The sequence below is a fragment of the Dermochelys coriacea genome, chromosome 20, assembly GCF_009764565.3.
Source record: "Dermochelys coriacea isolate rDerCor1 chromosome 20, rDerCor1.pri.v4, whole genome shotgun sequence".
In the NCBI taxonomy this organism is placed as follows: domain Eukaryota; kingdom Metazoa; phylum Chordata; order Testudines; family Dermochelyidae; genus Dermochelys; species Dermochelys coriacea.
In genome coordinates this window covers 791,964-818,087 of record NC_050087.2, presented here as the reverse complement: position 1 = coordinate 818,087, position 26,124 = coordinate 791,964, and the positions used below count along the sequence as shown (strand labels likewise).

The window sequence follows — 26,124 nt, the reverse complement described above, 5'->3', positions numbered from 1 at the left end:
TGTTGCCTCATTAAATCCAGGGTTTGGTGAGGTCTTAAAAATTGCATAATTAAAAGTGTTTTTTAAAAAATAGACTGGATAGAGCTCTCTGGGAATACAGGGTTAGAGGCATCCCAGGCAGGGCCAAATGTGCAACTTATGTCAAAATGAGGCTCAATGGCCTGATCCAATGCACATTCAAGTCAACAGGAGTGTTGAATTAGGGGCATAAGAAGGAAAAACCCAGAGATGGAGATGGTCTGTTAGAAGATCTAACATTTACTGTGGGCTTGGAGGTGGGGAAGGCAAAACTTACAACTTGGAGAAGAGCCAGGTATCCTGTCCCAACATTGTCAAAGTTAATTTTCACATTCTTCCATCGGATCTCAGTGGAGTTGGGCAGCATCAGTGCTTCACAATCAGTCCTGTTGTTAACTATCTCTATTTCGAAGCGCTCCTCAGATGTCTCGTTAAAGCAGTAATGGTATTTTCCAGCAAACAGGTTAACCCCCATAATGCTGAAAATCAGCCAGAAGATAAGGCAGACCAACAACACATTCATAATGGAAGGGATAGCGCCAACCAGGGCGTTGACAACCACCTGCGTTGGAAGGGGTGGGAGAAAGTTTTAGTATAAAACAGAAGACAATAGGCAGCAAGCATCAATACAGCTGTTTTTCGGGGGGAATAGGAGGCGAGGCCACTGACAGATCCGTGGTTTTTAGTCTAGACCAGAGTTTGCAGTAAATTATTTCCAAGTGACTAAAGGGTCTGTTTAGAAGCCCACTGGATACCAAGCTAGATGGACCATTGGTCTGACCCAGTCTGGCTGTTCTTATGTTCATCTGTTGAGATCCTGTTTATTTTAAAAACAGGGCGAGTTCTTTTTGGATCTGACGACTTTGAGTTTGTTTTTTTGTGGGTGTGGGTGTGTATTTGTGCGTGCATGTGTAAAAGAATTACTTTTAAATAATTTTGATTGCCAAAGGGAAAAAACGATGTTACGGAGTGAGGCTGGGCTCAAACTCTCTACACAATAATCAATAGACTCCTACCTGACTAATTGCTCAAAGCCAGGTCCAAGGATATCATTGCTCATGGATTTGGAGGAATTTATCAGCCAGTGGCCCTTATGGCCATTCCCCACTTTAAAACAAGGCTGTGGTCACTTACAGACCCGCTTCTGGCTCCCGCTGAGGTCAGTGGGGAATTCTGAGCCATTGATTTCAATGGGAGCAGGATCGAGCCCTAAAATTGCTCTCTTAAGACTAAGCCATGAGTCAGTGTAAACATCAAGATAATATTTGTGACTAAGCAAGGCAACCATGTTGTCTCAGGCAAATAGCTGAGCATGCAGATTTGCAAGCTCAAGAAAAAAGAAAAGCCATATTCCCTTCTCCAAACTGCAGCAAATAAGACAGGAAGTGGTGTGCTGTTTGGTCACAGCTCATCTCTTTCACCTTTTCCTAATTTGAGTCTCAGAAATTTGGAGCAGTGTTTCCCCAAGCCCTCTCCTGACAAACACATGGCAGAATTTAAGCTCTCATGCTTTTAACATAGCCAGGCCAGTGGGGTATTAAATCTTTTATTACAATTCTCCTATTTTAGGTTCCTTTAGTAAATTAAAATTTTAAACTGTTTCATCCCTTTTGTGTTGTGTCAGAGGAACACTAATCAAAGTTCTAGTCAATCGCACTGGTTTCAGGCATTCTGTAATTCAGGGTTTAAACAATAAATATATGATAATTAATAACAATGTGGACTCCTCATAGCACTTTTCAGGCAGATCTCAAGGTACTTTACAAAAAGAGTCAGAAAAGCAATTGGGGTGGGAGTTGTAGTGACTCCTTGCTGCCAAAGGCATTTTCATTATCACTGAAATGGTGATGTTGGCCTAAGCACAGAACTGGCAATCAGATCTTCTGTTCCTGACTCTGCCACCAACTGGCTGCCATGACCCTGTGCAAGTCATTTTGCCTTTCTGAGCCTCAGTTTCCCCACCCAAAATAGAGGTGTCAGAGTCAGGTACAGAACCCAAGTTTCAGCTCTTCCTTAAACCACCAGATCACAGCTGTTCCTCAAAAGAAGTCACGGTTAATGAAAATGCCCTAGGTAGTAAATAGTCACTACGCCAGCCCTCCTAGTTCTCCCTGGCAAAAAAGATCAATTAAGCCAGTGATTTGCCCTCTTAGGATGGTCTTACTATCACTTATGGGAATTAAGATATTGAATGATCCCAGTCCCTTCTACCAGTTACTTCATGCAAAATGCCAAAGTGTCTCAGCAGTCACAAATGGTGGAACGCTAACCTCCCTGGTGAGACATGTTTAAATCAGACTCTCAAACTGGTCGCTTTCTGTGTCATTGTTTCATGTTTAAATGTTTTATGTAACAAAATAATTAGTAATGATTTAGTCATGTTTCATGTTGACTCAAGTGGCTCCACTCTGTAATCCAATGGGATTTCCTTATAAATGCTCACTGAAAATTATACTGGTCCTGAAAAGAGATGGACTGAAGCCAGAACCTTGGATTCGCATCCCAGAAATTTAGACCCAACTCCAAACTTCATGGCTTGGCCCCATCTCTACCCCTCAATAGCTTCATACAAAATCTACAGATAATTTAAATTCAGCATAATAATTGACCAGGATACCATTTTAGCTTTTAGATGCCCCATCAACTTGGCAATGTGGCAGTAAAAGGGTTAAATGCACATGTACTTCTATTGAATGAAGTTTTCCCTGCAATGATTAACAGGGTTTGAGACTAATCACTAATCAGTTTTACACCAGCATAAATCTAATGACTTACACTGGTATGAGATCAGCATCAGGTCCTTTAAATATATGGTAAATACACACCTTTCCTTCCAATTACCTACTCCCCTAAGTGCATACACCATAGTGATCACCTACTGTATTTTATAACTATTCAGATATTGGAATGCTGATATACCCCGACTAGTTGTAGAGTAAGTATGCTGACTTGGCAAATGCTCTCTTCCTGTAATCATTTACCTAAATAAATGGAATCAACTCACACTGTTTAAATTGATTATAACCATAACCAACTTTCAAAAATTCTGAGAGAGGGAACATGGCTTTTGTGTGCAGACTGTACATTGGCAATTGACAAAAGTGCATGCATGTTTCATAGCATTACTGTCATACTTCCTGAATAATTTAAAAGTAGAGCAAGCTCTTTAAAATGCAGATTACTATGGAGTAGAGAAAAGCAAAGAACTACTTGTAATGTTTCCTTTGCAAAGGCATTTCAAATTACTGTCCTTGGGATTGGAGGGATTGTTTTGGTACATTTATATCAAAGTCAGAACAAAAAGGAATGGAGAAAGTTACAAAGTAGCACAGTTACAATTAATCCCTTTGTATCAATTTTGCTGAAGTGAAACAAAAAGTTTCCCAATTTTAAGTATGTGTGAATCTCTCGATTTCACACCAGGTACAATTCAAAATCTCCAGGTGGGTAGGGGTAGGAATCACTCTCTCCAGCATGATTTACATTTATTTTTTAAAATACCATTTATCATCTATGGACTTCTTACTAGTTCTCTTTCTGATTAGATTAGTCTCTGTGACCAAGTTATATCATTATATAAACCACTTTTAAGCATTAAACTTTAACAAAAGAACACGTCCTAATGACCAAAAATATATATAAATTATTAACATTGTGTTGATGTTGCAGTAGGGGGCAAATTGGTTCTATCTGGATGAAATTCATCCTAGTGCAGAAGGACCCTTCATACCAGACAAACTCCACATTTGTCCATTGTGGGAGAAGTGTACACAAAAGTGGGGGGTTCTGGGGGCCCGTCAGCTGGAGAAGCAACTGTGGAGGGGGTGCTCTAGACTCCTAACTTTGCCAGACTCCATATGAACAAGGCCTGATCACTCCGGCTTTGTGCCACTGGAATAAATTTCACCCTTTTTGATCGTGGTATGTAACTTGTAAGCCACTGTTTAGCATTAAAATAAAAGCCCTACTGGCAAGGGGGAAACCCCCCTCCCCCCCAAAGCAGATTAATATAGCCCCAGAGAGGAATCAACCCTGTTTGTATTTAGCATATAGTTCACACAAGCCATCTTTGCTCAACCTAGATTTTAAGTCTTAATCATTCAATCATGCTTTTTTATAAGAATCTCAGACAGGAATTTAAGTTAAAGGCTATCCTGCTAGAAATACTAAATCTGAAGCTTTTGGGATATTGATATTTAATCCACACCTTTATTATGACCCAAATGATGTTAACAGTATCAAGCTTTAGACAAAGCTAGGGTGACATTCCGGCCCCACTGAAATCAATGGGAGTTTTTTCATTAATGTCAATGGGGCCAGGATTTTAGTGTGGAAAGGCTACTGATTTTTCCAAGTGTGTCAGTTCAGGCGAATGTCCCATGAGCATCTCAAAGTTAAGATAAAAACTCACATGGTCAATACCTGAAATCTGTTTTAGCAGATAAAGGCCATTTCCAGTAACGATACTTCATATTAATACCAGTCACTTGTATAATGACTTACATCTAAGGATCTCAAAGCTCTTTACAAACAGTAATTAAACATCTCAACACCCTTGTGAAGTATTATTAACTTCTCTGTGCCCTGTACAAAGGGGCTAAGTGACTCGCCCAAGGTCACTCCCAAATCAGAGGCAGAATCACAGCTCCCTATATCTGGTTCCACCAACAAGACACTGCTGCCTCTTCATGCACGTAGAGTAAAACGTGCTCCTGCACAGGATGTGAGCACACAGCTTATGCCCACTAAGCCCTCACATTTGAGAATAAATGGGATATAAGTAGCCATGGGATGAATTTAACCATTGAGTTTGCTGTATGTGCCAACAGCCATGAACTGCATGAAACAATTATAATGGTTTTGGCATTGGGAAAAGGGAATCGAGAATTCTGCTTCACCTATTTAAATTATTTTAAATTGACACAGATTTCATTCCACTATAACAAAACTGGGACTGTGTTTCTGAGGGCGGACGAGCAGGACATGCCTTTCAGGGGCTGCACTGTGACTGTGCTATTGAAGAAATTGGCAGAAAGATTTTTACAGGATTAGCCTCATCAGGATCATTTCTGCACAGTTAAGGTCTCACTAGTGCTTTCTACACAACTCTGATATGGCCATGTTGTGTAGCTGACTTGAGGTTAGTGTACGTAGCCAACGGCGACTGTACCATCACTACCCTCAGTACAAACTATTGCTTCCACTGGATTTTCTTTATAGATATTGTAGTTTATGTCATGCCCTAGAGATCTATTTGAGAATTCCTTTAACAGGCCATTTTATGCCTTAGGCCATTATTTTGCTCTAAGTTACACCAGTGTAAATCCAGAGTAATTCCATTGACTCCAATGGACTTACTCCAGAGGTGCCCTGGAGTAAATTTAGAGATTACTATGATCTCCCAGCTGTTTTATTCCATTTCTTCTATGAGATCTTTAAATTTAATTGTGCATTTTCTTGATCTTTAGTGCAAGACCTAAATTAATATTTTTCACAACAACAACAGTGAAAATCCATTGGTCCAACATCCCTTTACCTACAGAAAGGTATGTTTTGTTGTATTGTTTTGCTTTTTTGTACATGATTATTTCAATACAAAAGGAGGGGGAAAAGCACCAAAATATAAAATCAGTGGCAAAGTAACAAGACACTGCAATCATTTCAAATGGAATCCCCATGACATTGGTGCCATCTAACAATTTCAGGAAAGCTTGTTAAGTTCAATGCTTTGCTTGTGCTTTGTTGCTAATATCACAGTGACAGGACCGGGTACCATAAAAGCATGGTAAAAGGGAGGGAGTGGAAAGGAAAGCTTCACTATCAGACAAGGCTTCCAGTCATCACCAGACTGGATTGAGAACAACAAGGTGCAACAAGAGGAATTAAACCAAAAGCTTTTTTGAAACAGCTGAGCTCTCCCCCATTTCCTTCCTACAGGGACTAAAGGCCTGAGTTATCCAAGAAGGAGAAGCAGCTTTCTACTGACTTACTTACATTAGATTTTTTTATAAACCCTTTAAATTCTCCTTTGATTAAATCCCACCAGCTCCCACTGTGGCCAACACCTTAGGGGAGAGAGGGGGAAAGACATCTGAGGTGGTTCGAATTCTGCTTCTTTGCACCTGGTGATTCTCCCTAGATAAAAAAAGTTACAGCTGAAAAGCCCGCTCGGATGCTAGAGGTAAAAGCCAGGCCAAATGAGAACAGCCAAGTGTTGAACATGTTCTACGAATGGCATGTGGTTTGGGCCAATAATTAATGTAATGAGGCAGCTAAATGCATCTCCCTTCTTTAAAAGGGGAGTGTGCAGCAGAGGGCAGGGTAAGGGGACATAAACAGGGGTGTGTGATCAAGTTAGCAGCTGCATCATGATTCTGCCTGGAATTATCTTTCCACCAGTTTGATCAGTTCTAGCATGCTCAAAAAAACCCGCTCCACAGGCATGCAGAAGGATCAGCTGCTAATGGCATCTTACCCTCATCCCCTCAAATCGGGACAACGCTCTTAAAGGCCTCAAAGCTCTTAGTGTCCTAAGGGACTTTATGGCACCTAGTTCCGAGTAGCCCAGGGCATTAGCTACAAGGCTGACTAAAGAGACCTACACAGAAAACAAAAAGAAAAAGAAAAAAAAAGAAAAAAGGTTCCAAACTGTTAGAACGAATCCCCTAGCACTGATTGCCCAGCCCAGACTGCAGGTCTGGGGCCCCCATAGATAAATGCCGAAGACATGACACCAGCTGCCTACTTCACTTGACTGAAACGACCTGAAAGGAAATAATGCGGTTGAGAGAGGCATAAGAAAAAAACAAAGGGGAAAAAAGAAGTGAGAGAGAGGCAGACACACACAGACGGAAACAGGGTCTGTTGGAAGGAGGAGCCCAAACGGATGACAAGAACCTTACCCTGGCCCTTTTATTGTCTGCAGGGTCCAAGCAGTTCCCATTAAATTAAGCCAGACAAATTTTAAAGGTACCTGTGAGAAAGAATACAGATAAATACACACACTGCACAAATTGTCCTGCTCAGCTTATTCAAAAAGCAGTCGCCTCACTCATTCCTGGTGGCAGTGTTCTTTCTACAGCAGTGACCATTGAGGAATAGAGTTTATTACTTTATATCAAAAACGTAAGAATAATTTTGGGGATGGATTGATATAATAAAATACTGAACATCCTTGGCTTGAAATTTCAAATTTCAGTTTCAAATTTATATCATTTTTGGTTCTGCTAACACATAGCACTTCTCTAGCATCTCCATACAAAGATTTGCAAAGGATGCAGAGCTTAATTATCACGGAGCATCACAACCTGCTTTGAGGGAGGGGTAGTATAATTATCCCATTTTACAAATGGGGAAAGTGAGGCACGTGATGACGACATGACTTGCTCAGAGTCACACAGTGAGGCTATGATAGAGCTGGGGACAGAATCTAGATGTCCTAAGTCCACTGTACTCTGCCTTAACCCCAAAGCCATACTTTTTTGTTAAAGATCATGGCTTAGAATATAACTTAGGATCCATTACTGTGAGCTACAGAATGTCCTCAGTATGTGCTGAGGGCAACTAAGTCTGTTGCAGGACTGGGTCCTTATATTGTGAGTTCAAAGGGACCTTCTGCCCATAAAGTACCATGTACACTTAATGGCACTACAGACATGATCCAATTTCCATTTAAGTCATTGGAAAGACTCCTGTTTATGACACTGGGATGTGGATAGGGTCCTGTATAATAACTGTCCTTCACCATCAACACATTCATCCGCCTCCCATGAGAGTGCCTGTGATTTAAAATCAACCACTGTTACACTACAGAGACACATAGGACAAGTATCTAAACCATTTAAAAATGTCAGTTGATCATTATGTATCATGAAATAACTGAGCCCTTAAACAGCGATTTTCCTTATTAATCATTAGCTTGTTAATCCTCATAACAGGACACAGTTCCTAACAGTGAATTTTTATCCTCCTTTAAAACATGGGAAAACAAAGGCACTCAGCAGTAAATGAACTTCAAGGATGATGCCAGTTCATTCTAGAAATGGGCTCAAGGAACCAAATTCAGGACCAGATTTCTAATGCTCCAATATTCAGGGATCCTTTGGTCTGGGCTATTGATTCAAGTCTCTCTGAGTACATCTACATGGCAAAAAACTGCAGCAGTGAGTCTCAGAGCCTAGGTCAACTGACTTGGGGAGGTGCTCTCAATGTAAGCCTAAAATAGCAGGGTAGATGTTCAGGCTAGAACCTGGGCTTTGAAACCCTGTGAGGGGGGAGGGTCGCGGAAGACTGGCTCCAGCCCGAGCCTAAAAATCTAGACTGCTGTTTTTAGCCCTGCAGCTCAAGCCCTGCGAGCCTAAGTCAGTTAACCTGGGCTCTGAGACTTGCTGCTGCAGGGAGGTGGGGGTTGGAGGGGGTTGCTGTGTAGATATATCCTCTGTCATATTTATGACAGCTGTCTTCTTGCTTGATATGCAGTGGTTTGAACCAGGGACTGTCAGAGCTGAAAGTATGAGTATGTACTTCCTGATGTGAAGAGTCAGACGGGGGCCGTAACAGATCAGGGATAGAAAGGGACACACAATACGTGGACCTGGTGGTTACATAGTCACGGTGTATCACAGTTTTCCAGAACAGTAACTCTGCCCAGTATTCAGAGTAGCAGCCGTGTTAGTCTGTATTCGCAAAAAGAAAAGGAGTACTTGTGGCACCTTAGAGACTAACAAATTTATTAGAGCATAAGCTTTCGTGAGCTGTAGCTACAGCTCACGAAAGCTTATGCTCTAATAAATTTGTTAGTCTGTAAGGTGCCACAAGTACTCCTTTTCTTTCTGCCCAGTATGAGACACATTATTTTCCTCTTCCCTCACCATAGTCACATACATTTGAGCTTGAGTCACATACCCTGCCAGGTACAGGGAGATGGACACCAAAGTTAAGGGATTTAGGAGTGAAGGAATCTCAGACTAAAGCAAGAAAAGAATTTAGCAATCTCAACCACTGACCACTTTTTTCTGAGAGAAGCATCAGGATCTTTGGTATCTCAGAAAAAGCAGGTTCATTTCGGTTTCAAATATGCCCCGAAATGAGCGTGGTGTGTGGACATACGTTTGACCTGATCTGTGGGAGGAGCTGCCTGAGGCGTGTGTAAGGGGGCATGGAGGAAGTGGGACTGCTGACATTTGTAGTATGAAGATTCAGTTTCATTTTTCTGCTCATGTATAGGACTCCTGCTTTTCTCCATCTTCAGATTTGACCATCACCAGCTGGTTCACAGCAGTGGGCAGGAGGAGACATTTTTAAGCGTTTGTCCATGTGCCCTTGGTTACTCTTATAAGAAGTGCCATGGGACCTTTACTAGCCTCACAGTGGCCTTCATGGAATACATTCTATCTACTCTGGAAGGTCGCAGGGCTGCACTGATGCTAGCGGGTATGAACCATTGTTCCAGCAAGTGCCGGTATTTCAGACACGAGACTGAGTCCATTGCCTTAGCCTCTGCTCCCATCCTACATTAGAAAGAGCTTTCTTACATGAGAGAACACACAGGGATTCTTCACTAATGTCAAAGAAATGCCTCACATAGGAGCTTTAGTTTATATCAGAGACAAGCAGAAGCGACAAAGTTTTAAGTTCAAGTTCTTCTAACCCATCTCAACCAGTGCTGCACTGCAGTGTTGTCAGCCCTGGGCATGAGCTCAAGACAGCCTGGCCTACTGACTAGAAACTTAGATTCAGAGAAACAGATCTGTGCATCAGAAGACATCAGCTATAAGCTTCCATGGGAATTGACTCATTGTGCTGAGCCAGACCTTGATCTGCAGGTAAAAACCTCTAATGATCACAGGATGTAGCAAACTGTGCTGTTAGGAGGGATGCTTACTGTAACTCTGTCTAGTGGGGAGGAAGGAATAAGGCTAGAAATGGCTCCAAAGCAGAGCAGCTCTTGTGTGTGCTGCTCATATCAAAAAATCTACAGCCCTGCTTCATCACCAAAGACCAAGTGAGGGGTTTCAGATCCAAACTTCAGGATATGGGTGGGAGTGTCTGGACCTCGGATCATCTCTAATGTACTCACAATGCAGAAGTAATTCAAGCATTTCAAGTACAAAACAACCAAGACTTCACTGAGCCCCTCACCCTTAGATTAATGCCCTGGTCCCTAATGTGAACAAAACAAGAAATAGTGGAACTTACAAAAGGATATTTCAACCTTCAATGGCATTATTCAGTATTATATACTCAATTCACTGGAAACTTCAATAGGCTGTTTAGTGGGCATTGGTACATGCCAAAAGTAATCCCAATGGACTGAAAAGCAGAAGCCTTAATTATTATTACCCAGAAAAAGACTCTTTCTTCACATGTATAGCCAGCAAGCTTTAGGAATCAGAGGAGGAGGGTTATTTAGCAATGCTACCAAACCTGAAAAATAACATTCAAGAATATTGTTATGATTTAAATGCTTATTTCCTCTTAGTTATTGTTCCCATCATGAGATTCAACTCAAACCCCACTTCTGCCATTTTAGAGGCTTTAAAAGGATCTGGCAGAGATCCTTACTTGAGCGGTAATCTGATGCTTTGAAAGAAGTGAACAAATCTGTACTACATTTGCCAGTTGTGCAATACTGTACTTCCTGACCCCAGCTGGAATTAGCTCACACCATGAAGTATGAGGACAGAGTAACCTTTACAATTTTTCTCCTACCTAGCTTAACTGCAGGCCTTTTCTTATTAAAGTATATCTAATCCATTTAATCTTGCTCAACCATTTTCCTCAATCCAGTTTGGGAGAGGTTAAGGGTCTGGTTTTGGAGTTTTCATTTTAGTCTTGTGTTTCACTATATAGTAAAACAAGAGTTACAGATTCACTAGACTTTACAGATCAGAAGAGTTACTTAGGAGCTGTGTTTAGAGGAGGGACACCCAAGTGAGCAGAGAGCAAACAGGAAACTTTGAATATCCATTTTACTACAGTAAATATCAGATAATTTGATCCCACTTTTGGCTCCACGTTAGCAGTTCCCCAACACACCAGGGAAAATTCTTCCATCTACTCAGATATTTCTAGAGTTCCCATAGCCATTGTACAGCACAAATAAATCCTACCTCAGAAAAAAAAAAAAGTTACTCACCTTCTCGTAACTGTTGTTCTTTGAGATGTGTTCTTCACATCCATTCCATTCATGGTGCGCGCACACTGCGTGCACGGTCGTCGGAAAGTTTTCCCTTAGCAGCTCCTGGAGTGGCACCTTCATGGCACTCAATATATAACCCTGCCGGCCTGACCCGACCCCCCTCCCCTTCAGTTCCTTCTTGCCAGCTACTCCGACAGAGGGGAAAGGAGAGTGAGTAGCGGAATGGATGTGAACACCACATTCCAAAGAACAACAGTTACGAGAAGGTGAGTAACCATTTTTTTTCTTCGAGTAATTGTTTACATTGATTCCAATCAGGTGACTCCCAAGCTCTCCCCCGGAGATGTGGCTGAAGTTAAGGAATCGCTGACTGGAGCATCACTCTGCTGAATGCTGCATCATCTCTGGAATGCTGGGTGATAGCATAGTGAGTGGTAAACGTATGCACTGATGACCAGGTTGCTGCTCTGCAGATCTCCTGAATGGGGATCTGGGCCAGGAAAGCTGCTAACTAGGCTTGTGCCCTTGTGAAGTGTACTGTAATAACCGAGGCTGGGACCTTAGCCAGCTTGCAGCATGTGCGGATGCAGGCTGTGATCCAGGAAGAAATGCATTGGGAAGAGACGGGGAGCCCTTTCATCCGGTCTGCCACCATAAGAAACAGCTGGTTCGATTTCCTGAAAGGCTTAGCGCGCTCGATGTAGATTAGAAAACTACAGGCTAAAGAAGAAAACTAAGGGAAGCACTTGCAAGGCAAGTGAACGCAGTTCCAACAGCCGTCACGGACGGTAAGAAGGAACTGAAGGGGGGTTGGGTTGGCAGGGTTATATATTGAGCACCATGAAGACGCCACTCCAGGGAGCTCCAGAGCCGACCCGACGGGAGCTGCTAAGGGAAAACTTTCCAATGACCGTGCACATGGCGTGCGCACACCCTGATTGGAATCGATGTGAACAATCACTTGAAGAAGAATTTTCCATCTCCCAGCAAGAGACTCAGAAAGGCCTTTTCTCAGCTTAATATTCTATCATTTGTCTGGGCTGATTGGTGCAGCAGGTCCTCTGGGCCCTCAGCTAGGACACTGCCTCACAGATGGATGTTTTGAATGCACACAAATACAATTTTCAGAAGCACCTGAGGAACATGGGAGCCTAAAATCCCATTTTGAGAAGGGACTCTAGCACTTCAGAGGCAGAGTCATGTAGGTGCTTTTGAAAATGTTACCTATCATGTTTTAAATACTTCTGTTTTCTATCCCATAAATTATCTTGCTAACATTTCCCTTCTTCTCCTATTCATTTTATCCCTTCAGTATATTCCTTCAACCAGCTCTCTCTATGTGGGTCTCTATGATAGTTTGTCCATGTTGAAGGTCTACCCCTTTGATCATCTTACATCTACCCTACACCAAGTTGCTGTCCATATCCCCAAATGTGAGGATCAGCCCTTTTCTTCCGGGTATTGGATCCTCTTTAGCAAAGAGGAATAAAGACAAACTTTATCTAGCCTTGTAAGGTTTTTCTTCACTTGAACTGGAAGTACCTGGAGTTCTACAAAGTTTTGAACAGACCCATTGGCCCGAGCACCCAATATCCAGAGTGTGCATGGATGTCACCAGGTGGCAGCATTGAAAGATTCCACCTGCTGGACTCTCTCCCATTGGTGTCACATACAAACTACGTGGAGATAGAAGATGTTGCTTCAGCTGGCCTGGAGTCAGGGTATGTTCATTTGTAGTACAAATTCTTTACACTCTACTGAACTCTTTCTATAACTTCCTCAATGTACAGGTCCTTCAGAAAGAGCAATGCTAACACAGCGTGAGCCAAAGGATGGAAGCCCTTCCTTTGTACGCATCTGTTAAGACCTGTGGTGTAGAAATCATAGAATCATAGAATCATAGAATATCAGGGTTGGAAGGGACCCCAGAAGGTCATCTAGTCCAACCCCCTGCTCAAAGCAGGACCAAGTCCCAGTTAAATCATCCCAGCCAGGGCTTTGTCAAGCCTGACCTTAAAAACCTCTAAGGAAGGAGATTCTACCACCTCCCTAGGTAACGCATTCCAGTGTTTCACCACCCTCTTAGTGAAAAAGTTTTTCCTAATATCCAATCTAAACCTCCCCCATTGCAACTTGAGACCATTACTCCTCGTTCTGTCATCTGCTACCATTGAGAACAGTCTAGAGCCATCCTCTTTGAAACCCCCTTTCAGGTAGTTGAAAGCAGCTATCAAATCCCCCCTCATTCTTCTCTTCTGCAGACTAAACAATCCCAGCTCCCTCAGCCTCTCCTCATAAGTCATGTGCTCTAGACCCCTAATCATTTTCGTTGCCCTTCGTTGTACTCTTTCCAATTTATCCACATCCTTCCTGTAGTGTGGGGCCCAAAACTGGACACAGTACTCCAGATGAGGCCTCACCAGTGTCGAATAGAGGGGAACGATCACGTCCCTCGAATCCCTCAGTTGCATATAACAATCCCCAGTAGCTCTGCTTGTCTGGAGGGTTCTGTCCTTACATGGGATTGAACCCACTTCCTAGTGAGATGCATCGTCTATGGGACCCTTTTCGTGAGCACGGAGTTACACCCCCACCCCCCAGGTAAAATTTATTTTTCCCAGCCAGACATCAGAAGCAGAAAATACATACAGCCACAATGAGGAAATCCAGCCAGCACCAGGCGTTGGTGAAGAACTTGACGAATCCATAAGCGCACCACTTCAGCAACATCTCCAGAATGAAAATGTAGGTGAAGACCTTGTCTGCATACTCCAGCATGGTCCGGATGGTCTTTCTCTGTTCTATGTAAATATCCTCAAAGGCCTGGGAAATAATCAAATGCCACTTGTCATTACATAAAAGAATTGCCACTGAATGTGCAACAAACCAGCAGCTCATTTAAATGAGGGTAAGCTGCACCAGTGGAAGTCATTTTTTACACCAATGCAGCACATTTGCACTGATGCAAAGAAGTCAAGTGTAGACAAGCCCATGGAGACCGATTTTCAAAGGAACTCAGCTTCCTTTTAGGCACCTAAGTGAGAGAGAGTTTTTCAAAAGTGCTCAGCGCCCAGTGTCTCCTATTGTGATGCTTACAGATTTTCAAAACAGCTCAGCTCTCAACATGCATCTAGTGTGCTGAGCTCTTCTGAAAATCTTTCCATTTATTTCGATGCCTAAATGGGAGCTGAGCACTTTAAAAAAAAAAAAATCAGGCTCCAGTTATGGGTGCAGAGACCCTCTGAACATTCTGGCCAAAGGTACTAAAGAGAAGCTGGAGAAGCACAGGAGTTCTGTTGTACTAGAATTTGCAGCTTAAATGTACTGCATTTTTTCATTCACTGTATAGCACAATCCACTAACTACCCAAGAAGTTGATTCTCATCAAAGATCTGGGAAAAAATTAGATGAGGTCTTTCACTAGTAGGAGAACTTCAGCCTCTAGAAACATGGCTGCATTGTCAGAACCATGCATCTAGTTTGCACCCACACAGTGCCTCCAATCTGAAGGTCTCCAGGAGCTGAACAAATGTTAAAGAAAGTATCACTATCCTAACATCATCATGGGCAAATTAAGGCCCAGAAAGGTGAAGTGGTTTTGCTAATGTCACTCACTGAGTTTGTGGCAAAGCAAGGATTAGAACTCGGATTTCAAGGCTCCTAATTTTGCCTCTTACTTTAAGTTCGATTGGAAAACCTTCAGGACAGCGACCATGTCTCGCTAAGTTTTTGAATAGCACCTAGCACAAAGGGGGCCCATTGCAATACAAATCATTAATAATAAATCACAAGTTTATTCTTCATTCCCCAACCTCTTCAAGGAGAGATGGCATTTTCCCACCAAAATGCCCATAAATAGCTCTCAGTACACTAGGAGAAGAGCCCCAGTATAATGTAATTTGGCTTCACAGACTTCCAAAACTCATTTACCAGGGCTCCACTGCTCAGTAGGATCATGAAGATGATGAAAGTCTCGAACCAGTTGTGCTCCACAATCAGAAAACAGGTCTTCCTCAAGATCCACCAGGATTTGCCCAGCCCATCTTCAATACTGACCTGACAGCACTTAAAGCGCTGCACACAACCTGCATGGGGGCAACGCGGAAAGGAGTGAGTGTGAGAGGATTTTTATTGGGGGTGGGAGATGGGATATTGTAAGAACAGAAGGGTCTTTGCATAAAAGTGACTTTGCTCCTCTAGAATCTTAAACTGGTTGCATTTCAGTTAAAAGTAAAATGTATCCATCCAATCAATCCACCCCTCTTCCAGGTCCTTATGCTAATTCCTGTCACTGTAGTATCTGAATGCCTAGCTTTACATCAGGTTTCAGAGTAGCAGCCGTGTTAATCTGTATTTGCAAAAAGAAAAGGAGTGCTTGTGGCACCTTAGAGACTAACAAATTTATTGGAGCATAAGCTTTCATGAGCTACAGCTCACTTCATCGGATGCATTTGGTGGAAAATACAATGGGGAAATTTATATACACACACACACAGAGAACATGAAACAATGGGTTTTATCATACACACTGTAAGGAGAGTGATCACCTAAGATGAGCTATTATCAGCAGGAAGTGGGGGGGAAGGAGGAAAACCTTTTATGGTGATAATCAAGGTGGGCCATTTCCAGCAGTTGACAAGAACATCTGAGGAACAGTAGGGGGTGGGGTGGGGGGGGAGAAATAACATGGGGAAATAGTTTTACTTTGTGTAATGACCCATCCACTCCCAGTCTCTATTCAAGCCTAAATTAATTGTATCCAGTTTGCAAATTAATTCCAATTCAGCAGTCTCTCGTTGGAGTCTGTTTTTGAAGTTTTTTGGTTCAAGTATTGCCACTTCTAGGTCTGTAATCGAGTGACCGGAGAGATTGAAGTGTTCTCCCACTGGTTTTTTGAATGTTATAATTCTTGACGTCTGATTTGTGTCCATTTATTCTTTTACGTAGAGACTGTCCAGTTTGACCAATGTACATGGCGGAGGGGCATTGCTGGCACATGATGGCATATATCACATTGGTAGATGCGCAGGTGAACGAGCCTCTGATAGTGTGGCTGATGTGATTAGGCCCTATGATGGTGTCCCCTCAATAGATATGTGGACAGAGTTGGCAACGGGCTTTGTTGCAAGGATAGGTTCCTGGGTTAGTGGTTCTGGTGTGTGGTTGCTGGTGAGTATTCGCTTCAGGTTGGGGAGCTGTCTGTAAGCACTAAGGATTTGCAGAATTTAGGCCTTTGGAGACCAGGTGATGTTGCCACGGTCTAGACTGTTAACAGCGAAGGAAGGTTCTCCTTCAGTGAAAGTTGCTGGCACCAGGGATTTTGAAGCAAGAGAATTTGGGTTTTATTGCTGCTGCGAAGATACTTGTGGCCACAATGTTTGACAGAGCCATCATGAAGTCATATGTGGCCACTGATTTGTTAGAATAATTCCCATAGCAAAGGTATTTTAAATGGTTTGAGGTGATTTTATCACTCAGTTCTCTCTCTGTTGCTTTCTGGTGAATTGTGGCTGCCTCGCTGAGTATAATTATTTTAAACTGGCTGCTAGTAAACTAATGTAAAGATTGACAGAGCCAGAAGAGTACCCAGAAGTCACCTACTACAGGACAGGCCCAACAAAGAAAATAACAGAACGCCACTAGCCATCACCTTCAGCCCCCAACTAAAACCTCTCCAACGCATCATCTAGGATCTACAACCTATCCTGAAGGACGACCCATCACTCTCACAGATATTGGGAGACAGGTCAGTCCTTGCTTACAGACAGCCCCCCAATCTGAAGCAAATACTCACCAGCAACCACACACCACACAACAGAACCACTAACCCAGGAACCTATCCTTGCAACAAAGCCCGTTGCCAACTCTGTCCACATATCTATTGAGGGGACACCATCATAGGGCCTAATCACATCAGCCACACTATCAGAGGCTCGTTCACCTGCGCATCTACCAATGTGATATATGCCATCATGTGCCAGCAATGCCCCTCTGCCACGTACATTGGTCAAACTGGACAGTCTCTACGTAAAAGAATAAATGGACACAAATCAAACGTCAAGAATTATAACATTCAAAAACTAGTCGGAGAACACTTCAGTCTCTCTGGTCACTCGATTACAGACCTAGAAGTGGCAATACTTGAACCAAAAAACTTCAAAAAAAGACTCCAACCAGAGACTGCTGAATTGGAATTAATTTGCAAACTGGATACAATTAACTTAGGCTTGAATAGAGACTGGGAGTGGATGGGTCGTTACACAAAGTAAAACTATTTCCCCATGTTTATCCCCCCCACCCCCACACTGTTCCTCAGACGTTCTTGTCAACTGCTGGAAATGGCCCACCTTGATTATCACTACAAAAGGTTCCCCCCCCACCCGCTCTCCTGCTGGTAATAGCTCACCTTAAGTGATCACTCTGGTTACAGTGTGTATGGTAACACCCATTGTTTCATGTTCTCTATGTATATAACTCTCCCCACTGTATTTTCCACTGTATGCATCCGATGAAGTGAGCTGTAGCTCACGAAAGCTTATGCTCAGATAAATTGGTTAGTCTCGAAGGTGCCACAAGTACTCTTTTTCTTTTTGCAAATACAGACTAACACGGCTGCTACTCTGAAACCTATAATTTACTCATGTCTGCAGAATTGGGGATCTTTAAGAATCCCTAGCTCTGATCCAGCCCCAAACCTAAACTCTAGGCTAAGCCTACACTAGATATGGGTCACAATACGAAGTGAGCTGTAGCTCACGAAAGCTTATGCTCTAATAAATTTGTTAGTCTCTAAGGTGCCACAAGTACTCCTTTTCTTTTTGCGAATACCAACTCAGAGGCCCATATCTACCTGTGCTTAACTCACCTTCTGTGAAGCATGCATCTGGGTCCAGATATTCTTCTGGTGCCTCCACAGGGACTTCCTCTACCTCTGGCTTTATATCAATGGTGCTGCCCTCAGAAGAGCTAGTATCATCCAGTTTCTTTAACACAAAAAGAACCCAACAACCACTTCAGTCAGGTAAACCCAAAGATGAATTTTCACTGCAATTCTATATGGGATCTAGCTCCTTAGCAGAGGAAACTAACAATTTGCCCACCAAATCTGTCTAAAAGAAAATCTATTTCCTGGCTGTTGCCAGGATGGTCTGGGACACTAACTGTGAATCAGGCATTGTGATTAGGATATTTAGTCATCAGTTTTCAAGTCTTAAAGATCGTAGTGCAGATAGGGAATCAAAACTGAACTTTTGCAATTTTTTGTGGGGGTGGGAATCACATTTCAGACCCATCTTTACCCCTTAAAATGCAACATTATAGTGACTGAATAGCAGTGCATTAACACACAACAATTATTACAACAATGATAAACATTTAGGTCATGTGTGACATCTTCCATGTTAGGACCACAAACCACTTTACAGAAGATAGTTATTGAATCCTTAACCACCAATTCCTGTGAACTGATGGTATTCTCCCAGCTTAATGACAGGGAAACTGAGGCAGAGAGGTCCTGTTCCTTGCCTAAGATCACATAGGGCAATCTATGACACTGTCAAGAATATAACTCAGATGTCTTGACACCTAGTCCTATGCATCATCCAGAAAGCTATCTTTCCCCTGTTGCCAAATTTTTTCTTCTTCATTTAATTCACTGCAGGTGACACACCCAATGTTAAACTAACACTGCACTTGATTTTAGCCACAAGGCCAAGAGAAACACATCACTGATGGGACAATAAAAACATGTTGATAATGGTTGGGCATTTGAATCTAAGTGTTATCCCTATTTTATAGCAGAGGAGAGTGCAATACAGAGATTAGACTGTAGACTCCTTAAGGCAGGGACTGTCTTCTATTCTGCTCCATTTAATAGACCTTCTATAGATCTCTGTACTATAATGAATGAGTTATGCCCCCCTTGCCCAAGATCGCTCCAGAACAATCTGTGGAAGAGCTGTCGGTATCTACTTGCTGCCTCATGTCTTCTATTTGGGGTTGTAAGTTCCTTGGGGCAGGGACTGTCTTTTTGTTTTGTGTTTTTACAGGGATTAGCACATTGGGATCCTGATCTATGACTGGAGCTCCTAGGCATTATCACAGTACAAATTAACAACAAAAGCAGGGAACAGAATTCAGACTCCCCAGCTGCAAAATCCTGTGCCTGAGCCATGAGACCAGCCTTGCTTCCCTTGCAATGCTTCTCTCTCAATAGAAATTACCTGTAGCGGTGAAATGGACATGTGGTTAAAGCAAATATTGAGCATCCATCCTACCTCCTTGCTGCCATTGGGATCTGTATCGCTGCTGAAGTCTTCTGTGTTGAGGTTTTCAAAGTCTGACTCACCCACAGCAATGGGTACCCGAACGGTGAGATTGGGGTTATTGATGAAGGACATGTGGTCTTCATCTATGATGTATTTCTCCACACTGCTCCCAATCCCGCTGGTGGTGCCATTGCCATTCTTTTGATAATCAATGTCCCTGTTGATATCAGCCCCTGTGTGGTTAGCGATGCAGTTCACCTTCTTTTCATACAACTCGTCCAAGGGTTTGACCTCATCTGCCTCTCTCTGCTTGAAATGCGCCTGCATGAACTCATGTGCTTTCACCTTGATCCAGGCGATTCCCTGCTTGATGCGAATGACTGCTATTTGCAGGTTGTTCATCTCCCCATCATCATCTGTTGCTGCTAAGTTATCTGCACTGAAAGAGCTCAGCAGCAAAGCCAAGAACAGGTTCAGCACCTGAAAGAGAAGAGATCATGTTTGGCAGAGCTCTGACATTGTGCCGACACATTACAGCAAAGCTCCATATGAGCATTTAGCCACCTGAGCCACTGACACTAATGGGAGCTACAGAACAAAATCCACAAGCACCACACTGAAAACCAATGCTGATACCAGATAAATCTATTGACAAATCCAGAACTTAAAATACCAAGGCCCCAATCCTGCAATGAGCTCCGTGCATGGGAGCCCGCAGCAGCATGTCACCACCTTGGAATCAGTGAGGCCTGGTGCCTGTGCAGGGTAACCCTGCATGCAGCTCATTGCGTGACTGGGGGTCAAGGTATAAAAGTTAGAGATGGGCCTTGAGCTGCCAAGTTCCAAGAGATATAGATCTAGCATTGTCGTTTGGTCCCATCTCAAACTCAAAGGGAGCCTATTAAAAATAAGCATTCGATCAGTCACCACCATGGCCTTAGTCTCTGCCCTTGTCTATTTCCAGCCCCTAGAGCAAAGCAAAGAGGAGGACTTTCTCTGTCAAGACCCTTTGCTGGCACAAGTCCTTGCAGGGGAAGTCCAGGAGGAGTCTCTTGCTGGCTGCTTTAAGACATGATGAGTGTTTCCATTGGTCTGTCCTTAGTCTCTTCTCCCATCCCCATCAACTTTTTCATAGAATTTAAGGCAAGAAGGGATCATCATGGTCATCTAGTCTGACCTCCCACATAACAGGCCATGCCATTTCACCCACTGATCTTCATCCAGCCTACATTTTATAACTGAGCTAGAGCACAGTTTTTAGAAAGGTTTCAGAGTAGCAACCGTGTTAGTCTGTATTTGCAAAAAGAAAAGGAGTACTTGTGGCATCCGATGAAGTGAGCTGTAGCTCACAAAAGCTTATGCTCAAATAAATTTGTTAGTCTCTAAGGTGCCACAAGTACTCCTTTAGTTTTTAGAAAGGAACTTCCCAATCTTGATTTAAAGACTTTAAAAAGACTTTGGAGCCCTTCTCCTGCTTTCCCCTCCTTCCCCTCTATCATTTTGTTTTAGCGCAAAAACTGGGTTTTCTTCTTGTCAGATTCCTTTAGCCCATCACACCATGTGTGGGTCAAACTCCTTTGACTGATAGTTTTGTACCACTGGCTTTTACAACAGAGTAGCTGGATGCTTTTGTGGTGGGCACCCAATGAGGACCTGATCCTGCAAAGCAATTAAGCATGGAGCTGTCTTATCAAATTAAATAGGATTATTCACATGCTTAAAATTAAGCAAATGCTTAAGTGCTTTGCTGGATTGGAGCATAAATGGGTTAAAGTAGTAAAATAATACTCTGAGGTCACAACGCCATCACCAACAATATAAATATTAACAGAGATTTCAAGATGAACTGACATTTGAGGGCTAATTTATCCTTTTACCTACTTAATTCATAGGGAGTTTAGGAAGTAATTCTGGATACAACCTCATATATTAAACATAAGGCTGTAGTGCAAAATTGTTTAAAAAGTTATTTGAAATCTTGTTTTGGGTGATTTAAAAATGGGGTTGAGGTCAGGAGGAGTGGGGGGTTGTCTGAATTTTGTAAAACAGGGTTTACACTCTAGTATGTGAAAATTCACATTTTTGAATGATTGATGTGAAAACTGATTTTTATCCAAAATTTAAAGTTTTTCTTATTCCATAAAGCAGGACCATTTTCACCACAAGATCTCAAAGCACTTTATAAAAATTTAATTAAACCTCACAGCAGCTCTATGAGGCAGACATGTATTTACTATAACTGTTTTACAAATGGGTAAATGGAGGTCCAAATTCCATTCCCATTTACCCTGGTTTAAATTCAGAATATTCTGGAGTTACAGCAAGGTAAATGAGAGCAGACTTTGGGGGCAGAGAGGTTAAAGTCCATATTTTCAAAAGTGGGCTTTAAGGCCTTAATCATGCAACGAAGTACAACTATGCACATGCTTAACTTTGCAGGATCAGAGCTTAACTTTGGGTGCCCAAGTTTAGGAACCTACTGCCGGATTTTCAGAAGCTCTAAAACACCCCCAAGTTCCAACATGAAGTCAATGAGAGTTGCAGCTGCTCAAAACCTCTGAACATGAGCCACAAGGGTCTCTAATGCTGGGCATCCAGAATTAGAGGCCTAAATGATCTGTACCCAAGGCCACACAAACTCCATGGTAGAGCAATGACAGTCCTGTGATCTCACCACTGCCTCCCCACCCACAAGCAATCAATAAGACAATAAGCAAATCATTTACTGACCACTAAATTCCCGATGACCATGACCATCATGAAGACAATCAAGCACATGGCCTGTCCTGCCACTTCCATACAATCCCACATAGTCTCAATCCACTCCCCACACAGCACACGGAAGACAATAAGGAAGGAGTGGAAGAAATCGTGCATGTGCCAGCGGGGTAGCACACACTCCACGTTGATCTTGCAGACACATTCCTTGTAGCTCTTGCCAAAGAGCTGCATGCCCACCACAGCAAAGATGAACACGATGATGGCTAGCACCAAGGTCAGGTTTCCCAAGGCACCCACTGAGTTGCCAATGATTTTTATCAGCATGTTCAGAGTGGGCCAGGACTTCGCCAACTTGAAGACTCTCAGCTACATAAAGAAACCAAAAACAAAGAGATACAAACCACACTTAATTAATCTTCTTCTAAAACAAAAAGACAAATCCACAGAGAAATCATTATGGTGACAAGTCCTAGATTCTAAGGGATGTGGAGCTCAGACCTCTACCACTGATGTCAATGGGAGTGGGCAATGCTCAGCCCCTCTCTGTATTTGGCCTTGTACGTTTTGTATTCAATTACCCTCATGCTCCAAAATTAATTTCATGTTTGAAAAGAAAAAAAATAAAGTTTTCTTCTTGCTTTGGAAACTCTTGAGTGATGGATGAAATGAGTCACATGAAATCAGGTGCCCAAAGGTTCATATCTTTTTACAAATACCTTTCAGTCTTCTCTCTGGACAAGAAGGGCCTGATATCCCAGAGTGCTCAGCACTCATAACTGGGGACAGATTTCCAAAGAGATCATCTTCCAGTTAGGCCTCTGAATAATTGGCCAAACTTTCAAAAGCTGAACTTAAGTGTCACAATGAAAGCAGCTGAGCCCTGAATTTTTTGGAAAATCTGGCCCCATTTGGGCATGCTGACCATCAGACTGAGCATGCTGGGCCATGCCCTTTCAAACGTTTGGCCCTACCGCCAGGGCTCAGTTTTCGAATGTTCTGAGCACCCCTAACTCTAGATTAAGCTGCTGGAGGCTACTGGTGCTCAATGCTTCTGAAAATCAGGCCCTAACATGCCAATTATCTTACTTTGCTACAGCATAACATACACCCAGCCAGGACTGCCTTTTGGTAGTTTGTTTTTAGTCCTCTGGACAACTGAGGACTGCCTCTGAACAAAGTACATGGCCCAGGTTAGAATGGACTTCTTATTTTGTTGTAATGCCAAGCTAAGAACCTTACACTCAAGTGGACCCTTTAAAAGCTATCCTTCCCTTCCCAACGTGCAGCTGAGCTACCTCATGTCTCATGCAATACAAGAGCTGAGTGGATTCAATACCCTTCCATTCTCAGTCATTTATGCAGAATGATGTGAATGGATTGGGGAGGGGGAGTGGCAGAAGACTAAGGCTATGTCTACAGTATGCATCTTTTAGTGACACAGCTGTGCCACTACAGCCGGGCTGCTAAAAGGCGCGCAGTGTAGCTGCTGTTTGTTGTCTCTCCTGCTGAAAAAGTGCTGTTCACACTGGTGCTTGTCGTCAGCAAAACTTTTGTCTTTCAGGGGTGTGTGTGTGTTTTTTACACCTCTGAATGACAAAAGTTTTGTCTTTCACTTGCCAGTGTAGACATAGTCTAAGAAACCTTCCTCCAAAGACAAAGATGCAGCAAAGGACAATTCACAATTACCAGCCACCACTGCACGGCCCGCTAACTGGGGAGCTCCCATTGCATTGATATGAGGGCCAAGCACAGACAGCTTACAGAACTGGGCCCTGAACAGCACTATTAAAATACAAGAGCTCAATCTCATTCCCAGTGAAGCCAATTAGCAACATTCCCATGGATTTAATTGCAAGCAGGATGAAGTTCTAATTCAGGAGAGCTGTATATAACCCTTATGGCCAGATCCTGTGAGATGACGACTCTCAGGGACGTCAGTGGGACTTGCAGGTGCTCAGCACCTTGCACCTTTTTCAGTTTCTTACACCATAAGCTCTTCAGGGCAGAGTTTGCTTCACCCTTTATGGATGACTAGCACTGAGTGTGTTTACAGACTTCCAGCAATAAACAATAACAAGGGTTCCAGAATTCAGTTTAAACTTGGAAACAAAGATTAGTAGAATGACACCCATTTTAACTTCAGAAACAAATATTGTGGGGGAGGGAAATACACATTGCACACACAAAAAGGGGTCTTTTAATTAAATTAGTAGCATTGTGCTTACACTGTAAATTACAGCCAGTCCCACCCCCTATTCACGCTTTGCTTAGTGCATGTTTTGGTCACGCTCAACATCTCGTGTGTGATTGCACTCAGGCTAGTAAAATATAAGATGCAAACAACAACAGAAACTAGCCTACAACATGTTAAAAAAATTGTCAACATGTGCATTAATTTAATTGCTAATGAAACAACCAATTTCTGCTCAGATATCTACAGACACAATTCAGACAAGATTATAAAATATAATGTCCTGGAAAATATTTTCTTTACAGGGCACTAAAGTAGACAATGAAAATTAGTATAAATTAAAACTGAAAACCAGAGCCTATTACCAATATAAGCTTTTATAACACAAATGTTTCTCTTTGCAGAGCTCAGTCTCTGAAATTATTATTTTACTGGGTGCCAGTGTTGTTCCAGAAGGACTTTTACCCATTTCGATAATGGTTCATTTAGCAAGTGAAAAAAGTTATTAGCTTTCTGTTATAACAAACAGTGCAATGAATCAGCACTAAGAATTTGGTTGATTTGAAATTTTAAAGAAACTTTACGTTTGGATTTTAGTCAGAGGAAAAAACAAGTTTTAAAGTTCTTGTTTTGGAATGGAGCAGAATTTACTCATGAAAATTCAATGATCCGTTTTTAAAATGGAAGTTACTTACTGTACCTGGAGGTTCTTCGAGGTGTGTGGTCCCTCCCTGTATTCCATGCATGGGTGTGCCAGAGTCTGGAAATTCTAACAAGCAATGTCCATTGCCCTGCACATGCAGAGTAGGTTCCTAGTGCTCCAGACCAAGGGTATAAGAGGCAGGTGAGCAAACACCTGTCCAGATCCTCTTGTTACTGCAAATTCAACAGGGTCCAAAGCAGAGGAGGATAATGGAATACAGATTGGGACCAGATATCTCGTACAACCTCCAGTTACAGCAAGTAACCTCCATTTCTTCAAGTGCTGGTTCTTATGTGTTTTCCACACATGGATGACTGACAAGTAGAGCTCACACTTGGGCGGGGGATGGGGGAGTGCCTAAAAGCCAGCAGCAAAGATGCCTGCAGTACCATAGATCCCACTGCTGCATCCACAGTAGAGGCCTGCACTATTGGGTAAGTCTGGCAAACATGTGGATGGAGCTCCAGATGGCTGCCCTACATATGTCTTGTATTGGGCCCTTCCTGCAGGGATGCTGTAGAGGAGACCTGTGCTCTTGTGGAGTTACCTGTGGCACTGCCAGGAGGAGGGATGTGTGCTAACGTGTAGCACGCAATGCACCCCGAAACCCACTTAGAGATTCTCTGAGAGGACAGCGCTTGACCTTGCAATCTTTCTGCTATGGAAATAAAAAGTCTTGGTGACTTTCTGACAGGTGTGGTTCTTTGCAGGTAGAATGCCAGGGCACATGAGACATTGAGGCAGTGAAGTCTCTTCTCTTCGGCAGAAGCATAGGGGGGTTGGAAAAAGACAGGTAAGTGAATACTTTGGTTGACATGGCATTCAGGAACAACCTTGGGGAGAAATTTAGGATGTAGGTGAAGGGATACCTTTTCCTTGCGAAAAACTGTATAAGGAGGTCTACCATGATGGCTTCCGGCTCACTGACCCTTCTGGATGAAGTAATAGCCACTAAAAATGCAATTTTCATGGACAGGTGAGGCACGGAACATGTCACCAAAGGTTCAAAAGTGTCAACAGTGGTGAGTGTCAATAGGACGAAATTGAGGTCCCATTGAGATGTAGTTTTTCTAGGCATAGTCCC

General features: G+C 42.7%; 1 protein-coding gene across 1 annotated transcript in view; it reads right to left on the bottom strand.

Moving 5' to 3' along the window:
- The window catches only part of SCN8A (sodium voltage-gated channel alpha subunit 8), a 75,191-nt gene that overhangs the window by 14,347 nt on the left and 34,720 nt on the right, over positions 1–26,124 (bottom strand). Inside the window, 7 exon segments of the mRNA XM_038378154.2 lie at positions 296–580; positions 6,494–6,616; positions 13,808–13,981; positions 15,089–15,243; positions 18,024–18,141; positions 19,435–19,905; positions 22,156–22,512. Of these exon segments, the coding sequence (XP_038234082.2) occupies positions 296–580; positions 6,494–6,616; positions 13,808–13,981; positions 15,089–15,243; positions 18,024–18,141; positions 19,435–19,905; positions 22,156–22,512 (1,683 nt within the window).